Source organism: Pempheris klunzingeri, chromosome 17 (genome assembly GCF_042242105.1).
Source record: "Pempheris klunzingeri isolate RE-2024b chromosome 17, fPemKlu1.hap1, whole genome shotgun sequence".
Lineage (NCBI taxonomy): Eukaryota > Metazoa > Chordata > Actinopteri > Acropomatiformes > Pempheridae > Pempheris > Pempheris klunzingeri.
Genome location: NC_092028.1, coordinates 2723729 through 2745295, shown reverse-complemented (window position 1 = coordinate 2745295; position 21567 = coordinate 2723729). Strand labels below are relative to the sequence as shown.

General features: G+C 44.6%; 1 protein-coding gene across 1 annotated transcript in view; it reads left to right on the top strand.

Annotated features, from left to right (window-relative positions):
* The window catches only part of LOC139216221 (RNA binding protein fox-1 homolog 3-like), a 73745-nt gene that overhangs the window by 42984 nt on the left and 9194 nt on the right, over window positions 1-21567 (top strand). The window contains exons 2-7 of the mRNA XM_070847296.1: window positions 938-1189; window positions 8396-8539; window positions 12561-12614; window positions 15602-15694; window positions 16475-16535; window positions 16616-16669. Of these exons, the coding sequence (XP_070703397.1) occupies window positions 938-1189; window positions 8396-8539; window positions 12561-12614; window positions 15602-15694; window positions 16475-16535; window positions 16616-16669 (658 nt within the window). The remainder of the gene's footprint in view (window positions 1-937; window positions 1190-8395; window positions 8540-12560; window positions 12615-15601; window positions 15695-16474; window positions 16536-16615; window positions 16670-21567) is intronic.

The following is a 21567-nucleotide window of genomic DNA, read 5'->3' as shown; positions in this document are numbered from 1 at the left end:
TCCAGCCATTACCGAGTTTAACAATGTGCACCAGCCAGAAAAGTCCATTATTTCTGCAGCTCATCATCTCAAGCATCCACACGAGACAAAGGGTCTGTGAAACTGCTTCATTGCAAAGGGCCATCTATCACTTAAGTCAGGAGCAGAGAATAAAAAAAACATATGTGGTGTAGATACCGCATACTGTGTGTTCTGGAAGCGTGTGGAGGAATGACAGTTCTACGAGTAAGACTAGGACTTGGTATCAAACTTTTTTGGGAACTGTGTTAACTGTGTTCATTTAAACATTTCAACTAACGCACACTGGTCACATTCATAACACTGTTTAGAATTTGTACATTCTTTCTGTTGCCTCATTTCTTCTGCTTCAAAATGAAACCTTGGCACATTTGAGAGTTCAAGTCAGAACCAAACAACATAAACGTACTGAGTCAATATTCCCAATCACAACTTGAGCTTGAGACAAAGGCAGTGATCGCAAGCGCAAAGGAAGCTCATAAAGCGAGGCACAGGTTAATGTTAAAAGTATAGTGGCGCTTGGAGAGGCGGCAGCTGCTGGTTTAACAGACCTGTCATCGAAATCAAAGGCCCTAATCAAAATTTTATCAATTAATTGATCTTTCCTCTTGTGCTTTGCCACAAGTGGGATTGAGATTCCCCCTGACTCTTGCCCCTCCAACAGCGAGCCATGCTCTACAACATAAACTCTGTTCATTAGCCATGATCAAGGAATCCGCTAATCTGAGCTGAGATGTGATATGATGGCTGTTTCCCCCTGACTTAGTTGGTTTGCAGGACAGCTCTCCCCAGTTGCCTTCCAAATCGCACTGGTGATCTCGCACATCTTTCATGCTGCTTGAACAAGTCAAACAATGCACTCCAACTTTAATCTCAACTGTATTTCTAACGCTTGCCTCCCGTTGTGCGTTTCTTGCAGGGTAACCAAGAGGCCACCAACCCCCCGGAAGCGATGGCCCAGCCGTACACCCCAGCCCAGTACCCACCTCCCCCACAGAATGGCATCCCCGCAGAGTTTGCAGCACCGCACCCGCTTCCAACACAGGACTACACCGGGCAGAGCCGGGTTCCTGAGCACGCCATGACCCTCTACACGCCCACACAGACGCACAGCGAGCCGGCCGGCACTGACAACAGCACGCCCGCCATCAGCGCCACCACGACCGCACCGGTCAGTGTCCTTCATCATCTGCAAACACTGTTGTCAACATCCTGTCAGCAAGTAAAATATATTATCATTATTTTACCTTTCTTAACAAAACATTTATCACGTGTCTAGAGGAAATGTATTTACCATCACTCACTGCTTCTTTTTTTTGAAGGTACTGCATGTATTATTTGTGACATCAATATATAATTGCCAAATTGTGATTCTAATTAACAAAAGAGACAAAAACCAGCATGACTGACAGCTGATATTTCACCGCAGTTTGAGAGAGAATCTTAATCTAAATATTTGTTGCTAAATCTTTCCCCTCCCTGGCTTTTTTTCGCAGTAGGAAGATTTTTTTTTTCTAATGCTCGTTCAGTCTTTTCCATTGCCATTGCCTAAAACCTGAACGCTTCAGGACAATTTGTGCTGGAAGAAGTCTTACCGTATCTCTCTGTACAGAAATACAGAAGATTTACAGGTTTGCCTCAAACAAAACTGTGGTGCACACGGTTTAGACAATAAATATATTGCCATCAGTTTAATACTGAAAGTAGCCATAATATTCAAAATTAAAATGGTAATGAATGAACAATAATGACACCTTTAATTATAAACTGAATTAATCATAGTATTCTAAAATTATACATGATTTTAAGCAAGGTATGTCAAATGAGTACTTTGAGAAAATAATTTATGAATATTGCATTTCTGTGTTATTGTATAATTAATATATATTTAAATTTGTCATTATTTTCATAAACTATCATTCTGAAACTTACCTTCATAATAAAAATGGAGGGTTTAGACTGAAAGTGAAACTGAGCAGGAGCGTAATCGGACTGATCACAACGCTTTGTGCTTGACGTTGGAGGTGAATTTGATTGAAAATGTGCTCATAAAGCAAAGTACATTTCTGAAAAGCCATTTGGGGCTCAACAAAAGACATGACTGCATCCAAATGTTTGAGACATTTCTTTGAACATAAGATATTATCCTTTATCCTGTGTGACTATGCCAGGACCTGATTATACCTCATTTTCATCCCTCCATAAGAGTGCATATTTTTTAGGTATTGGCACTCCAAGTGGAAAACAAACCCCTGGCAATGCTGCACGCTGAGATAGACAGCTTAAATTATATATTCTACATATCATTCTTGTGTGCTGATACAGTTTTATGAAATGCCTTGACTTGGGATTTACCTTCACAAGAGGCAGATGTAGATAAAAAGGAGGATGACTTAGCTCTAAACTTTAGGTACGTCTAGAAAGACAGATTATGCTGGCAGAGATGAAAAAAGTAAGACCGTCAGACCTTTTTTTCTCCTTCAGCATGAAAACACCTGCTGGGAGAGGTCACGGCGAGGCCACAGCCCTCCTGAAAGGGATCTGGGTCACTCATAAAGAGCATTGTTAACTCCATTTCCCTCGCAACTACCGTACGGCACCAAACGTTTGGTGGCAGGAAAGTGCTTATACAGCACAAGCAGTGTATTACCGTCTCCCTGTAATGCCGCAATGTTTGATTTGAAGATTTGTGTGACGCTCTCCAACTGCTTCATGGTTATGCGCCGCACTTACAGTAATGGCTGACACACAAGAGAGTTTAAAGTGAGGACAGACTTGGCAGGAGGTTCAGTCTCCTCCTCTTCCTCCTCCTCCTTCCCCTTGCGACACTGTACACCACTCCACTCGGTATCTCTCACCGTCTCCCCCCTCTATCCATTTCGCATTTGATTTCATTTCATGTGTTCACCTGCTGTGAAGAAAGCCCAGAGATGGTGGCCATGGAGAGATGAGAGCTCATCTTGCTTTCCTTCATGCCTTTCCCCTCTCGCGCCGCCCTTGCTTTCCTCCATCTTCATTCTCTGCATCCACGCTCTCCCTACTTCCACCCATCTTTTCTCAGGGAGGACACAGGGATGAGATTAGTGGGGTGTAAACAGAGAGTCTAATCCTCAGGGGCCGCTGGTGTAGTGTCGCCCACCGCTGTGTTCCCCAGCTTTAATGACAGGCCCAGTCTGTTTGCTCTGGGTGCCACAGACGGGCCCGGGTGCCTTTGATTAGGGCACCCTGCAGAAACACAGATTGAGGGAGCAGATCAGCCACTCACTGCGACTCTCTCCCTCACCCTCCTCCTTTGCCTCGACTCTGCTGCGCTCAGCTTCTCTACCCCACGACGACGCTTTACTCTGCACATCTTCTTGACTTAAAGACTTAAAAAGAGTCAAGAGAGAGTGAAAATTCAGTGAAACGTATGGATTCTGTGTGAATTCCCTGCAGAGAGCGGAGAGTGTGTATGTTTTAATGAGGCGCAGGGACTCACTTCGCTTCTCTTCTCTGTTTCTGTCTCTGTCTACCAGTCCCCCGTCTATACTGGGAAGGTGGCGTTGTCCAGAGCCAGACCTCTGGGACCTTGCTCTGTGCCATGTTCAAACAAGCTGACTTGAAAGCAGGCGACTTGAGGAAGAGAGGCAGCCCCCAACTTTTCTCCAAATCCTTAGAGATGAGGGTAGCAGAGGGCTGCCAGGGAGCTCTGCTGGAGAAAAAAAAAAACTGAGCTCGTTATCTGGCTCAGTTCAAATAGTCTGAGGTTTGGTTGAATTTCATGAGTAATCATTCTCTTTTCAGATAACAAATTAAGGCAGTGGCGTTAGGGCAGCACTCAATTCCAGATTTTTCACAGCCCGTGTCAGCGGCATGAAGACTTTCCAAAGGGTATTCTGGGGGACTGTGATAACATAGACACACACACACACACACACACACGAACACACAAGGGCATGTGGAAGACATGGGCGAGCACATGCAAACATTCATACATGCACGCACACGCTCTTTCTCGTCTCTTGTGAGCTGTGTTTAAGGGATTGACACTCTATCAGGGTGTAGCTTTCAGAGGCAGTGCTGATGGCAGCATGTAGGCCACCATTAAAGGGGGATGACTGTGTTATCTGTGAGTGGGTGGAGCCAGTGATCCCCCCCCACTGTAAATGCCCATTTAAAGGACATTATACATATCCTCAATGTTCCGCAACATAAAAATTCCCCTTATGATTTAGAGGATAAGGCTAGTGTTATTATACGTTGTTCTTTTTGACAACAAACCGCATGAAAAGATCAAAGGTCTCTCCCTGAATACTTTCTGACTTCCCTACTCTCTGCGTCTCTCATCTCCAACCCCACTGGTTCCTGCAAACGGTTTAAAAACAGCTCAAAAATGTAATTCTTTAAAAAGGCTCAGCTGCTCATCATAGTATTTAGCAAACATTACTCAAACAGGAGGAAATAGTGCATTTGTTGGGGACTATTTTCAGCTGTGGATTAATCTACATTTGGTGCTTCAGTGAGTATTTGGGGCAGCAGGACAGTGGATGTGGGATTGAGTCAAAATATACTACATTGTGTGTGATCATGGTAATGAAGGAGCACGTCACCAACAGGAGGAAGATATACCAGGCTTTGATGCACAAGCACAATGCTGATCAGTGGGATCGGTTTTTGTGTGTTTGGTCTTTCTAGAGGATTTGCTGACTTTAAAGAAAACTGATCTGCCATCTTCTGTAGTTTCCATATATCTACTTGTACCTTTAATCAAAGAAGCAGATTTGTATTAGCCTTATTTGGGCTGCGTCTGCCAATCACCCACCAGTGTCTGTGCAGAAAATGAACGGGACTTGAACTGTCACCTGAACACCCAAAATAACTCCTCTATCCTACGCTACTTTATACATATCAGGGGGAGGAGGTGGGAACAGCCCCTCTACTCCACACTCACTCCCCTCACACCCCCTGCTCTCTCAGGTGATGGAGAGGATATATTTGCAGCTTCTTTAGAAAAAGAAAACAAACAGTTGGGGACTGGGAGAGGAAAATAATGAATTAAAGCTCAGGCATTATAATTCTTGTGAGCGAAGACTCAGTATCCCCCCCTATTTAATCGGATGTAATCTACCTGCTTGGCAGCATTCCAATCAGATAGTTTCAATTATGCTCTTGTAATGCCACTCTGCGAGGAGGGGGAAAGTGCTGAGCAGAGCACTTTGCAGGCGATTTGCAAATAACAGCAAGGGAGTCTTTTAGAGAAATGACTGAACAGGATGCCGGAGAGTTGCCGGAGTTGACAGCTCTCTCACTCTCTGGTTTGCTGGCTTTGGCGGTGACGGTGTGTTTTGCATCCCACCTCCTCCTTCTCCTCCTCCTCCCTGTGACAGCAGCTGTCGGGACAGTAAAGTGCCACTGAAGGTGGCCTCCTATGGTAATACGGAGGTAATTATTTTCCACTGCAACACCACCATCTCACAACCAGGCAGGCAGGCTGGAGCCTCGGGAGAGGTGCGCAGAGGCAGGCATCCCAGATCTCAGTGACACTCCAAGTTATTGAGTTAGTAGGATGCAGTCTGGGGTGTTTGGGAGTCAGCAATTCAGTATTTGTGTTCTCCGCGTGTGTACTTGCCCCCGATGTCAGCGCGCTGCCGGCCTGTCTGAGCACCGAGTGAAAGTTAATCTGGATGTTTGCAAACACACGACTGCGCTTGCCGTGATTAAAAGCCAGACAGACAGAGCTGGAGGACAGCGGTGCTCTGTAGTCTGGCAACATACGCTAAAGGTCGATAGTGTCATGTGTGACCGATGAAACAGATTGACCCGCGGGGCTCTGGTACCTTGTCACCCTCCACGGTCCCAGCATCTGTCTGCAATGTGTCACCCCCGGGGCCCAACATGGCTACTCAGGCTATTAACCTCCAGCACGCGAGGACACGGCAGAGTTAAGACCCCTCCGCCAGCCTCTCTCTGTCACAAATCCACTCCTTACCAGCCGGCCGGCCTGCTCAGTGCATTCTCCGGCTCCTGTGTCCTTCGCCACTTGTTAACCTCTGGTCTGGATGCCGTCAAGCCCAGACGGGACTTTGAAGCTGCCACCAGCCTGCCCTACCTGGATGGCTGCAGGGGAGACAAAGTGGGACCTTGAATCAAACAACTGTCACTGTTAACAATGTATGTCACCATCTCGGAATGGGCCATAAAAACCAAATAAATGACGGCCATTACAGTGGAGATTGTGATTATGATAATGAGAATAATAAAGGCGATCATCATTACGATCATGATGATAATGATAATACTGTGATGATGAATTATAATGAATAAATCCCTACCCCATTTCCTAAATGGTGGGAAATGTATCACTAAGAGTGGCCTGCAGCCATCTGACAGCCTCAGAGCAGGGTGAGGGTTATCAGAGTGTGTGTGTGTGTGTGTGTGTGTGTGTGTGTGTGTGTGTGTGTGTGTGTGTGTGTCATTTGAACCGTTTGTACTCTGGCAACAACCTACTCCCTTTTCACATCTGTATCTCAGTACAAGATTGTGTCTGTGTATGTGACTTCCCCACCAGTGTATAGTGTGTTTGCGATGCTCAGAGAGCACTTCCCAGGAGACCTTACAGTTTACATATCACATTCAAACAGCTTTTGTGCTCAATATCTGCCACTTCCCCTTTCTCGTTTCTCATTCTGCCCTCCTCTCTGTGTTACTTTATTTAGTCCCGGCACTAAATCGGGGTTCATTTTTGTTCATTTTAATCAGTTTTTTGCTATTGCAGGTGTTCCCACAGGAAAATCCACACCATTGGTTATTTGTTTTAACGCTAATAACCAACTTTATGTTTTCCTGATCAGTGACCTCTTGAGGTCTTGAGATTATTTACTGCTTTCTCTGAGAAGCAAATGGTTTTGGGTTTGACTTTCACACCACTTGTTTGCAGCTCACTTCCTGTCTCTTCCTGCTCTTTTAACCATGACTGGCTCTCTCCACAGTTCAAATATACACCTACTGTACCAACACCTATAAGGCTCAATTAATTAGCAGGGCCTGTCTTATTTGTTTTTATGTGCACATGAAGATGTGTAGAGTGTAAAAATGCCAAGTTGTTAATTTAGGTGCAGACACTTCTTAACAAACAACAGGTCATTCATGTGCTCAGTGCTGCTCTGTGTGGTGCCTCCAGCTTTAGAGTGGGTTGCCAGATATGGTCAGTAATTACAACTTTCAGTACAGAACTCAGGCACAATGGTACAATACCTGGCAACCTCACTGTAGCAACAAGACTCCAGGAAGTCACTACACCCATATTTTGTTCAGCAAAAAAATGTGCCAGCACGCAACTGCAACTAAATCTGCAAATTGCAAAATGCTCATTGTTTCATCTATACTCTTTGTGTACAGATGAAACAATGAGATATGTGCTAATTAAAGGTGTTGGTAGGTATGTTTTGTGACCTTGGACAGAGCCAGGCTAGCTGGTTCCCCCTGCTTCGGTCCCTATGCTGAGCTAGGCTAATTACCTCCTGGCTCTAGCTCCACACATAATGCTCATAGGTGAGACTGATTGGTTGATCTTGTGATTTAACCTTGTGGAATAAAGCAAATAATCATACCTTCCAAAATGTTGAACTATTAATTTAGCTATCAATAGTTTTGGTTGTCTAAACATAATCAAACCTTTGAAAGACTGACAAATGATCTGTTTTGCCAACTATAAGGATATGATAGACGTATCCCACAATGATGCATAAAAAAAGAGGATAAACTAAGCTGTTGACCATTGAGGTTTTGTCCACAGAAAATACATCAGAAAAAGAAACTGCCTCAAAAACAAGGTCCATCTAAACAGACAGGCCGCCAGCACCCCCAGTGAAATCCATCACTGGTGTCACAGAGAGAAACAAGTGGAATTTGTCATTGACATCAGACACGTCATTTATATAGAAATGTCAGCATAGCATTCGCATAATGATGGAAACAACAACGCTGAGGGCTTTGGGCCTCGCACTCTGATGGCTGTGTGCAAACGTCACCAATAATGTGTCTTTAGTCTAGACATGTCAGGGCTCTGTGGGATCTATATCCACGCCTTTTTGTCAGCACCTTCAATCTTCCTTGTTGCTCAAGAGCTAAGTGCAAGAGATTAATAAGTGGATTTGTAATGCACAACCTCAGGTTTGACACTATAAGTCATCGGCTGTTTATCGCTTTGGCTTTCTTGCCAGATTGAAAAATGGCAGATGCTGAGTAAGTTAGTTAGCCAAGCCTCCCACCCCACCCTGCACACTGCCAGCCTCCTATTTCAACCCCCCCCCCCCTTACTTCAGGACCGCGAGGTACAGTATACTGTAGCAGCTAATGAGCAGCTTGTGTCTTTCCTCTGTTTGTTTCCCTCTGGCAGACAGATGATGTGACGCAAACAGAGGGCTCTCAGCAGCTCCAGCTCCAGCACTCAGACTCTTCAGAGAAGCAGCAGCCCAAAAGGTTACATGTCTCCAACATTCCCTTCCGCTTCCGGGACCCTGACCTTAGGCAAATGTTTGGGGTGAGTATTACTCCTTGGATCTTTTTTTTCTGGAGGTTGGGTGTATCTATCAGTTATGATAACACTGTTAATTCCTCTGACCTGCGAATGGTAACGACACTGCAACAAAGTCTGAAACACACGATCAGGTGACTAGAAAAACAGAAACCAGAGTTATATATTGAACACGGCCTACCTCGCCTGAAACAAAGAGTCCTAACATCAGAGGAAATTATTAGACTATTATGAAACAGAATAGTTGGCTTATTAAGCCCCGGGGAAAGGGAGCAGTGAAGCTAAATCACACAACAAAGGCCATGTAATTAACAAATGAGGCCATTGCTTGAACCGGCCTCTAGTAACTATGTTGTCAGGCAAAAAAAAGGACCTTGAAAAGTAAAGAAAACCAGCCCAGCCAGTCACCATGGGGTGCTGATGTGACCATCACAGAGCATTAATTGCACATTCATTTTTACTGATTACCTGTTTGGAGTTTATACACACACAGAGTGGTCAGGTGCCGATAACATTACATGTCAGCATACCAGGGGTCCTCAGTAGAAATCCTCTCTTTGTCTCTCTGTCTCTCGCCCAATTAATGAGGCAATGAATAGTTCAACAGCTCACCCTTGTGTCTCACAAAAGCCTCAATAAGAATTGAACCAAACATCCACAATTCAATAACGATAATGGATCTGAATGGAGACGATTGCCAAAAATGTACTTTAAATGTTATGTGCTAATTGGACCATTAGAACCATTAGAACCCAGAGGCGTTAATTCTCATCGTTATGAAGACAGCATCCAGCTGATGATATTAATTACTCGAGCGGCCTGGCAGTGGCTTTATAAATTGCAGACAACATGGCTGCTGTCTCTCTCTCTTTTTCTCTCTGATTGTTGGCTTTATTGTTCCGAGCTCTGGTGCAGGTCGTGTGGAATCCAAATCGCCTCAGTAATTAGCTTGGAGGCTTTGTGTGCCTGGCCAGTGCATGCAAATATACGATACAAAATTGATCGCAGCCCACCCAGTCCCCCTCAATCACCCCACTCACCCACGTGTTGCCCGTTTCTTCCTCTTATATGGCCCCCATTCCCTTCTTGGTGGTTGGCATAGTTGAGAATTGTGGGATTGATTGTCTTGGGTAGAGCTTGGCAAGGAGATAGGTGGTCCGCTCCACCCTCTGACATGGCCTCCACAATGGGCCTTTGTGTGATCAGCGTGTGCAAAGTCTCATCCCTCTAGCTCTAATGGCTTCTGGAGTGCCACCGGCTCAATACGCCATTACCGATGCACATGAGTGAAATCCACAGACTTGCAGGCGGGTAGACGGAGGAGAGGGAGAGTGGCAGTGCTGCACGGCCCACTAGAGAAGGCCACGAAAGTAGAGCAAAGCCCCGCCAGGAGCTCCATCTGCTCCTACAAGGCACAGAGAAACCCTCACTGGTTACGGCAGCAAAGATTTCACCACCAATAGAAAGCTTGGGAGCTGGCACCCTAAAATAAGAGGGGAGGGCCCGAGATGCACCCTGCATGCCACAGGATTAAGTATGTGGAGAAACCTGTGAGCCTTTAACGAGGCGCTGAATGAAGGGCTCATTAGGACGACCACAGCGGACCTTAATCAGTAATTAGAAACTGTGATCTCTGAGAACTAGCGAGTGCAGGGGAAATGAAAACACTCCAAGCGCGAGCAAGCGAGTGAGCTCTGTGCAGCGCCCATGCTGCGCTGCTTGAGGGTGCCCTCGTTTGTGCGACTGGGTTCTTCAGCAGTGCTTCTCTTGGTGCATGTAAGGGCTCTCACAGCAGTCCCCGAAGCAATCAGGACCTCTGCCCTCCCCCCATCCTGCTGTCACACTGACTGCTGTGCCTGAACATGCTCTACACACTACGCTCGCTACTGTTTGGACACACAGGTCCTGCTCTAGTGTAATTATATGTTTCTGAAGAGCTTAAAGATACACAAGCTAATCAATGGTGGAGGCACAGTGGCCTTGATCTTGTTTGTTGCTTCCACATTAGGAGGCTTTAAGCAAAGGATAGATAGAGCATTGGAGGTGTTTACAAGTTTTAGCTCTTTAACTGCAAATCATGAATACTGTTCTTATTTTTGCTGACCATTTTTGTGTGCATGCTGTACATTTTTAGATTTTCAATGTATTTTTCCACTATTCCGGGCATTTACTGGTTTCTGTTCATTTCCGAGTAAATGTCAAATGTTAATCTAATTTCTGTTACTATGTAATGTATTTTAAGTGCAGAATGATTCTGCACAGCATTACCTAATAACTTAATGGATACCTGGAAGGGTGGAAAAAAACATTCAAATGCCTTATATGTAACAGCTCAATTTGCAAAATGATCATCTGTAATTTAAAAAAATTATATTTATGTGATAAGTGGGACAAAACTTGAAAAACTACGGTTATGGTTTTAAATTGTAAATGCTTCCATTCATGTTTTTATTTCAGTATTGATGTTGAATTGCTTTTATAGTCTATAGATAGATGGATCTAGCTGCAGCCTCTTTGATGACGTCAGCCTCCCTTGTCCTCCCTCTGGAGACTCCTCCCATTGAAGCTATTGTTTATCGGTGCTGCTGATGCAGCTGTTTCTGTGTGTGTGAATGGGTGGGTGGGGATAGAAGTGCATGAGATCACTGGTGAGCAGCGAGCAGTCCCCAGCGCCATGTGGAAATCCACAAAGACGACTTCCTCTGAAACTAATTAATCGACGCCACAAGCCCATTACGCTCGGTTAAAACAATTAGCATCTGCACATTGCGTGGGGAAAGCATTGTCATCTCAGGCGAGAAAGGGGCATCACGCTGGGATATAAATGCCTGTGTGTGTGTGTGTGTGTGTGTGATCGCGCCAATGCTTCCCATTCGAATCAATGAAGCTGAGCGCCATATGAGGCAGATGTGTGGATGGGATCTATGGAATATCCCTTCAAGAACAGATATAGGGGAGGCGAGGCACCCTGCTGGAACACATTTTTAAATAAACAAGCCTTGTTTTTCCTCTTAACCTGGTGTGGTCAGGTCACTGCATAACCCTCTCAAGTGGGAGGGAACATATGTTTTTCGCTAACCCATAAACCCTCACCTCCTCAAACCCACTCCACTCACTTCAGCCAGATAATAGCCAGCTCCTCCTAACCCCTATTAGTGGCTCAGTCAAACGATCCATCCATTGAGCGTCGACCACATGGAAGGCCCATTTCTTCCCTGTTGTGCCGAAATGAAGGCGACGCGGACCGCTTGACAGGGTAATTACTTTTAATGAAATAATACGGCCATTGTAGACAGCAATTAAAAGTCGCTCTTACTCCACTCATTAGAGGAACTTACAGTTTACTTTCATTCCTCTGTTTTCTAATGATCCAAAGGCAGGCCTGTTAAATCGAAAGGCTGGAGCATGTTAACCCCTGGGGACTGGCCCTTAGGTCCTGTTGACTGTGAGAGCACACAAACAAAGAGAGCAAGAGAGAATAAAGAAGAGACAGAGAGAGGCATATAAAAGGATAGATAGGTACATTCAGAATGGATCCACCAAACTTTCCACAAGTCAGAGCTCAGTTATCTGCACCGAAGACTTGAAGAAGTGAGTTTTCCCAAAGGTAATCATGCAGGTGGAGGGGGTTCTTTATCTCAAGACAGCATCAAATATAATCTGATGCTTCTTTTTTCTCTTTGTGCTAAAGCAAGCAAGCAAACAAACATCAGAAATGCTGATGTGTAATCAAAGATCCAGTATTTTTACAGATACTGTGATCTCATTTCATATAGTATTGATAGAAATACAAAAATGCATTAAAGCAGCAGCTATGAGTTTTTTTTAAAGTGTGCCAGCCAGCTTCGAGAACTGTTTTCCAAGCTAACAAATGCAAATTGACCACCATTTCTTCACAAAAGTAACATTTCCATATTGCCTTAATGGTTTTTCTTTCTCCAGTCGTCCTTCTCATGAATTCACAGTCAGTGAGTCTAACTCCATCTCTGCTCCGCTCTGCTCTTCTCTTTTTCTTTTCTCTCTGCAGCAATTTGGAAAGATTTTAGATGTGGAGATTATCTTTAATGAGCGAGGATCCAAGGTAAGTGAACTAGAACGCCAGCTGCTTCATTACCATGTACTTCTTCTGTTTCCTAATGATGGCATTAGTGTAGTGTGTACATTGGCTGAGAGTAGTGGTCCCTAAGCCTGGTCCTGGAGAGCTGCATCCACCATGCCTCTCTTTCTCTTTCTCCCTCCCTCCCTATTGTTTTTGTTGTTGCAGCTCTAACCCAAGTTGGGAATCATTAGCCCTGTCAATCAATTCATTATTGAGCTGTTTCACAATTCACTTAATCCACCAGCAGGCTGCAGGTCCTCAAGCTTGTGGAATTTAAACTGCTATTTTAGGGACAAGGTCCTCTTTGAAGACTGGGTGTCGGTCCTACATTATTCAGGTTTTGTCATTTTGTTTTTAAATACATTATAATTCAGGGTAAGAACAGTGTCCCTAGTTATGTTGTAAAAAAAATATAGTTTAGTTAAAAGAAACATAAAGGAAAATCCTACGTGCACCTCACATTTGAAGCTTTGGACAAAGACGACATCAACTGTTTGCTATGTGGAGGCTTTTACATACTCAATTGGTGCCCACATCCAAGCCAATTTAATTCCTGACTTTAAAGGAGGGGTTATTCCGTCATTTTCTTTTTGTCAACAAATCCCATGAAAAGACCAAAACCAAGAATGGGTCTGTTTTCTGACTTCTCTCTGCCCCAAGCCTATTTCAATCAATCAATCAATCAATCAATCAATCAATCAATCAATCAATCAATATACTTTATTAATCCCCGAGGGGAAATTCCGTTTACAGTGGGGGGGAGAGTGGGGAGGAAAACAGGAGGAGAGAGAGAGGGGAGGAGAAAAAACATGCGACACCAGACTGTACTCATGTGGAGTGCAGTGTGGGCATTTAAGATGAAAGTCTTTCAAATTAGATTTAAGATTCATTTCTAAAGGTTAAAACAGCTGGGAGTTTCAGTCTATAGTAAATGTTACTCAAACAGGAGTATTTTCAGTGCCGGATTAATCCATTCGGTGCTCCTGTAGTATTCGGGATTATTTAAGCAGTGGGCAGTGGGTGCATGTGGGATTGATTTTTTGTGGAGCTCTGTGGCATGAGGGAAACATACTGTGGTTCTGGTCCTTTCACAGGATTTGTTGGCACAATAAGATATATATCATATGCACAGCCCTGTCCTTTTATATATTTATTTTTATTTATATATTGCAAATTTCACATCTAAAAGTTCTTATTTGAACTCTGTCTTCTTTGCACAGCTCTGATCGTATATGAATGTATTTCAAAGACAATGTGAACTCCTAAACCAAGAATACCAAAAAGCCACTAGAAAAATAGCCACAGGGCTGCTGTGCTCCTGCAGTATCAGTCTCCAAACCACCTACCATGGACAGGTGAAGCCTGCGGTGGTGTGAACAGCTGAGTGCTACTCATCCAGCTGTTCATTTAATAGAGTGCACTAAGCTCCACAGCTTTCCATTCATAAAGGAGACAGGATCCCTGGCTGGGTGTTGAGGCATGAATACTATTGATTCCTATTCATACCTGGGAGTAGTTTGGGCTCGTATACAGGCATGCAGGGAGCCCTGGAACCAGGCGACGCTGCTGCACTCAGCCCCCTCTGCCAGACAAGATTGAGCACCGGATAAACCTGCCTCCTCCGCCGTAACAAGCATTTATTGTTTGTGCCCTACAAAGCCATTACCCATGATGCTTCTCTCTCTCTCCCGCACCCTGTGTGCTACATAATGAACCTACCAGGCCATTAATAAACAATCTATTTCCTATGAAGCTTTGGCAATTTGCATTCAATATGTTTGTCTCCTTTGAAAAATGGTGGCTCCACTCTCCCCTCTTGTAAGCTAATTATTTGTGCATGATAATAAAAAAAAGAAAAGATAGAGGGGGTTACCACAGTCGGGTGAATGTCCAAAGGATTAATTTTGCCCTCAATTCCTTTTTTGAATTTATTTCTTTATCTCTCTTTCCCCAAGGACAGGTCCCATGTTATTTATGCTAGGAATAGCAGTCCGGAGATCCTGTGTATGCATACGAGATCACACTGCTTGCCATCTCTCACATGTATTACATCCTCAAGCAATTATCAGGCAGCGCCGGCCATGCTCCCACTTCCCCTGCCCATACCTCTATAAGTATATATAGAAACCAAAGGAATGGGACTTGTTTGGCCAGCATATCTTAATGCTTCCACTATAGAACTCAGGTCCAGTATCCCAGTCCACATAACTCAAGGAAGTGACAAACCCCCCAGGGGAGCTAGGGAGACAGAGAGTTGGGGGGGATGGGGATGGAAATGAGAGGTTGGGTATATTTTGGTCAGGGTTTAAAGTCAATATCATCGCTCTTCGCTATCACAGAGGATGGTATTTGCTGTGACACCATTCACTTTTTCGCATCAATGGGCTGGTGTAATTTTGCCTCCCTAAAAATGTCTTGTACTTATTAGAGCACTGAATTAGAAATAGTCAGAGATCAAGTTAACATCTCTCTTCGGAGAATTCACACTCACTCCTTCTCCTATTGCCCACGTCTTCAAAGGGAGACGGGGCCGTTTGAGCGGCCGCGCTGCTGAAGTTGTGTAGATAATTATACGACTATTATGGCAGCTAACAGTGTTTTGCATCCACTGCTTCCTGACATTCACCCATGGCACCGGTGCTGTGCTGTTTAATTGGGTAAAGCAGGCAGGTTTGTTGGTGTTGTTGTGTGAGGTCATGTCACCGTTATCCTCTCCTCCTCGGATCTCTCTGTTTGCTGTTTCCTGACGCCTCACTAACTGCCTCTAATTAATCTGGCTGCTTACAACTCGACTCCACCGCCGCTGCTGCTCACCTACTCCTGTCTTCTCACCTCTTTTTCCCTTCTCTCCTCCCTTCCCCTTTCTTTTCTCCTTCTTTGTGTGTGTGTGTGTGCGAACGTGTGTGGGTGTGTTTGTGTGTCCATCCTTTTCTTCTCCCTTTTCTCTCCCGGTGGCTACCGTGGCTCAGGGCTTTGGGTTTGTAACTTTTGAAACAAGCACAGATGCTGATCGTGCACGGGAGAAACTAAACGGTACAATCGTAGAGGGACGCAAAATAGAGGTGCTTTCATTTTTTCCCTTTTTCCCCATCTTCTTCTACTTCCTGCCTGCTGCCTCCTAAACTTACCTACAAACCCGTGCATTAGCATGTGGCTGCTGTGTGTGTGTGTGTGTGTGTGTGGGTATCTGCATCCCTGAATTTCTGTGTCCCTGGCTGTATGCATGCATAATGTTGCGTATAACTTGTTCTCAGTAGAATGCGGGATCCATACATGTCAACCTGGACACGCCAGTTGTCCATCATTACCTGACAATGCAGAATGAATGCATGCCATCATCCTCTGGGTTCCTGTCAAATCTGAGAAGACCTGCATTCCCCCGTCACCATCGTTTAGTGTTGCCTGCTCTAATTCCGGTCTTGTTTACGACAAGCTGAGCCCCCACTCAGTCATTCTCATCAGGTCAATAGAAGAAAATCAAAGCACTGTCTGTGGTTTTCTTTTGGAATCCATTTGTTTATCCAACCAATTACTGAATTTAGAGGATGTTATTTTTTTATTCATACCTTTGGGTAATTGATGCATGCTTTCTCCTCTTTCCAGTAATTTAATAATCTGTAAGAAAATTGAAATTATGAATAAATTCGTGAAAGGGTGAACCAAACTCAATCACACCAAAGTGCTACCAACATTTACATAATCATTTATTTATTTATCTATTGTTTAATGAATTTCTCTTTATTTGTCTTGGTTTGCTGCTTGCTTTTGGCCCATCCTGGATATCTGAATAGTAAATGTGAAGGTCAGTAATAACAGGCCATGTGTTCTGTTGCTCTGAACAGGTGAACAATGCAACAGCACGAGTGATGACAAACAAAAAAGTGGCCAACCCTTACACGAATGGTAAGTGTCGCTGTACCATAAAAGCTGAGCAAAAATGTACACTTCCACTAAATTCTCACGAGTTGTTGTCTGATCACCAGGCTGGAAGCTGAACCCGGTGGTAGGAGCTGTCTATGGTCCTGAACTGTATGCTGGTAAGAAACCTACAGCTTTCTGTAGTTTAAATTTTGAGCGTTTTTTCGCTCAACCTTCCACCACACACACTGCACCGTACCTGAGGCCACTATCAGCTGCAGCCAATCCAAATCTGACCCCTGAATTTCTACAATCGGGCTCATCCTGAACCTACTGAACATGAAATTCCCCTCAAATCAAAGTGAATCTGAGAGCGGCCCCGATAAGCAGTGGATGATCCAAGCCTCTCTGAGTGGCTGAGGGAGCCTGAGCCATTGTTTGCGTGGTGTGCAACTGTAAAGCTGAAAAAAATGATTTCAAGAGCAAGCGCCCCTGCAACTGTTATCAGATTGTGGAGGCTGCTGCTGTGGATGGATTTGCCAAGTGCGCCAGATTGACTTTTACAGAGCTAACCGAATAAGGGAGATTGAGTGAGCGATATTGTTGGCACCTACCCTGTCGAAGGCCGCTATTCCTTCTGGTCTCAGTAATGGAGGAATGAGATGAGCTCAGTGGGGTTTTCCCTATCTCTCTCTGCCTCGACATGCCAGCTTTATTGCTGTATGTTATATGAACCCTTTGCATTTTAATGAGGGGGAAATGGTACTATTTCATTTGGAAGAAGTGCTGAGCACATCGCGCCACTTTAACGGCTTTCCTTTCTGCTCATTAGACTAAAATCTGTTCATTCCCCGGACAGCTTTACGGCGAACCTCTAAATAACTGTCCATGACAGAAAGCAGTCATCTATCATTTTTATTTCATCCCCAACCCCTCACCCCCTCCATGCCTCTTCCCCTGCCTCCCACCCACCTCCTCCTCCCCCAACACTGCCTTGGTTTCGACATCTTCGCCTGATAATTATACACACACGCAAACATACACACATCCCTCTGCAGGTGCACGCACATGCTTTAATATACACGTGTATTGTGCCACTGTCAATTGGAATCTTCGCTGAATTGAAATTCTGGACATTACGCAGGTCATAACTTCTATTACCAATCATTTCACTGACCTATATACACACACAACACTATCCTCTGCCCTGTTTTTTACACTCAGACCAAAGCATTCCAGCATACAGAAATAGATAACCTATGTAGAACACAGACACTAATACATGTCCCCTCTTTCATGCGCACTTTCTCCATTTTACACTCACACACACTCACGCACACACACACACACACACACACACACACACACACACACACACACACACACACACTTCCCAAATCATCTCATAAATCAGAGGGAGTGTGGTCCACCACTCCAGGCAGGGGAAGCAGGAGGGGTTGGGTGATTTATTGGCTGCTAATTTTTCAAGTCGTCTTGACATGGCACTGGAGTTTGCCAAGCCTAAACGACAACATATGCTTGCCAGCTGGGAAGATGGGAAACATAAATAAGAGATACATTTTTGAAACAAAATTGCCCTGATGAGCAGCAAAAGGCCATTTTAGCTCGAAAGAAAAAAACACTGACCATGCCTTTAACTGTGATGTTCCCTCACTTCCTTAGAAAAGAAAAACAAGAGGTTTGTTTGGTTTGAGGGATTCAGGACGTATTCCAAAATCATTATAGCTACAGTTAATATACTTTTGGTGGGAGTAAAATGGGATATAAAGGCGATTAATCACTGTTTATCAGTCCTCATTTCTGTGCGGGAGATCAGTGAAATTGGGAGCCATAAATCCTGGCTCGGTGACAGCACACTTCGTCTCTATTCGTCCTGGCGCTACAGGTTTATTGTCCTCAAAACCCATTCAGGAGAATGACGGATGAGAGCCTCATGCCGGCTTCTCGCTCTTAACCTCTTCCAGGGTAGACTGGCTCCTCCTACTGATGGAGGAGGGGGTTGTGGAGTAGTTGGTAGGATACAGGCAGGCGGTGCCAACCCCGACTTCATGTCCTGTGTTGCCACCTAACACCCAAACCTCCCCCAGAGCCCTGCTAGAGGGAGGAGGGGGTCGTGGTCCAGGAAAGAGGAGCAAGGTGATTGGGTTCCCAGTCAAATGGAGGGATTGGCAATAAAACATGGCAGTGGCACAAATCATGGCATGTGGTGGCTGGTAGGCATTCAGCATCTGTGCTCACCTTTGTCTTCTTTTACTGTGCGCTGATCTGGTTTAGATGAAAACTTTTGTGGAACAAACCCCAGAGTCTCCTCCACTTCCTCATCTATATAGGTCTGTCCATATATAACAACAACCATCTGACTGTCCATTTTATTTGCTAAATGACACGTGTCTGTATATACAATTTATATCTATATAAAGTGAGTGGGTGTGCAGCTCCGACTAGTAATGATGTGAGTGCATTCAGGTACCATGTGTAGACTTCTGTACATACGGTTTTAATTCCCGTTTAAATAGTGTTTTTAAAATGCATGACAGCATGTCGTATGTGGGCGTCTATAGATGTAAATAATGTGTTCATCTTTGTGCAAATGTGTATTTTTGTATTTGTACATGCACAGATATGGATCTGTGTATTCATTTTCAAATTAACATTAATTTGCCTATTTTATTATTCATTATGGGAAATAATACAACTGTTGCAGAGATGAATATTATATCAAAATGTGGAAACACCGAATTGAATAAATTAATAAAAACATTCATCAGCAAATCTGCATACAATACATCTCGCAAGGTTTAGGTCATCTTACAGTAATTGGCGAACTTTTTTGACTTATTCCGTGTGTTGGATGTTTTCAGCACCACGGACAGCTGCCACTTAGAAATCCTTTCACACAGCTCAAGCTAACAGAGAGACTCTCCTTTGCCACTAATTCCTAAAGAGACAGGAGATGAGAAGATTTTCATTCACACATTCATATTTTCTGCTCCTAAGGTGGAGTTTTCTTGAGGACTCAAGAAAAGCTACCAGCTGTGTAAATGACAGAAAAGAAAGGCTAATTGCCATCTTAATATATGTAGATAGATCCTTTCATTGTTGGAGTGTACGTTAGGGGGATAATTAAGCTCCAGACTCTTGATTAGATTAAGCTGTTTTTGGTCCCCAGTGCGTGGATTAAGTGCTCATTGCGCGATGTATTTGAGCAGGAAGTATTAGAGAGATCAACCTTGTGGAAAATCAGATCTTTCTTTATGGGAGCTGGTTATGACCCCATCATTGGCACAGAGCTGGATTACCTCAGGTCCAACTGGCTCTGCAGGTATTGAGCTTCTCTCAAGTTGACACATATGACATATGAGGTGCAGCATGACCCCACCACCCTCCGGCACATAACTCATATTTTCTCCAGCCCCCCTCCCGGAAAAGGTGTTTGACTTTGGTGGCTAGACCAGGTTTGTGCTCTCATACGCCGTGGCTGTTGTTGCTTTTCACGGGCTTACCAAGGTGTGACAGTGCCTTTGATTTATGGGTTATTATTGAAGCAGTGTAGCCTATCGCCAACTCATTATAAGTTTACATTCACATACATCACTGCATGCATATTGCATACAAATTTCCAAAAAAGAAAGAAAAAGGCAATTGGACTTTCTGGGGCCCAGAAATACTAGTGATGTGTTAAGAAAGGGGAGAAAAAAAATGAACCTCGGAAACTATCAAAGAGGATTGTTTTTGCCCTTTAGCAACTGCACTCAGATGTCCACTGCTCCAAAAAAAGAGACTAATTTAAATGTCAAGGTCAGCATTATAAATCACTTGGGGGAAAGGGGGCACCCTGAGAGTCCAGGCAGTCTATTGGTACGTTGGCAGCAAACAAAGTGCCATGCACCTTGGTTGGTGTGTGAAGTGGGGGTATGTGGGCGTTACCTGGCCAAATGAGACGCAGAGTTTGAATATGTGTGCAGACCCACTAATGGAGCGTGATGTTAATGGCGGACGACATTAAACTGGGCGCTCTGTGTTTTTAAAAGCACCGCTAATCTGTCTCCCTGTCAGCTTTATTGAAGCAGCGGGGCTAGGGTGTGCATCGTTCATTAGGGTGCTCACTGGCCTCGTCCACCTGCAGGGTTAGCGATGCACAAGGCGCAGTAACGCTGGGCCGTCACTCCCCAGGCAGAAACCTGCACACCACTGATTATATACAAGCTACCATGGATCCTCATTGCGATCCAGTTTATCTGCGATTGCGAGGGACTGCCTGCCATCTCCACTGTGGCAGTGGGTTCATCTGAAACACATTGGATACATGCTATTAACCTGTGTTACCCACCCCTCCCCCCTCCCTGCCCAAACGAAGACCAGACAGGAGAATCACAGTTCCCCATCACAGAGGGATCTCTGATTGGAGAGACTGAAGTGGTCTGTGATGAATTCACCCAAAACATTTCATGGAAATGAATAAAGAAGACTACGGCGAGGGGAGGGTGATGAGGGGGCGTTGCTGGGGACAAAGAATAATGGGGATGACTGCGTTGTGATGGACTAGGCATTGGGGGGAAGGAGAGGAGGTGAAGAACAGGGGAAAGGGGGATGTGAAGGAATTTTCGATTGCTAGAATAGATGAGGCCAACTTAATCATGTCTAGAGATCAGTGTGTTTGTATGCACCCCCCCAGCTGGGAATCAGACAGCCGCTGGACTGATTGAAGGTTAAGTAGAGAGCTGGGGATCACATGTCCTGTCCTCTAATCTGTGACCATGGACATTGTGTTGCATCATCACACCAAACATGGCTACTCACCCTGATGCTTTTCACCTTAACCCTCCCTTTCCGATTCCCTGGTAGCCGTTGCACATACGTAGCTGGGTGACTGGCGAAAGATGTTCCCAGATAGGTTTTGAGATGGGGGTCATGCTGAGGTTTGAGCCTTGGCTGTTCAGCACATCTGCTCCATTTCCCCTTGGGGAAAGTTCTGAACATCTAGCAGGGTTGTTCAACAATGTTCACCTCCCATGTGACTCTACCCAACACCTAAAAACGCCCTCTACCTCTCCCC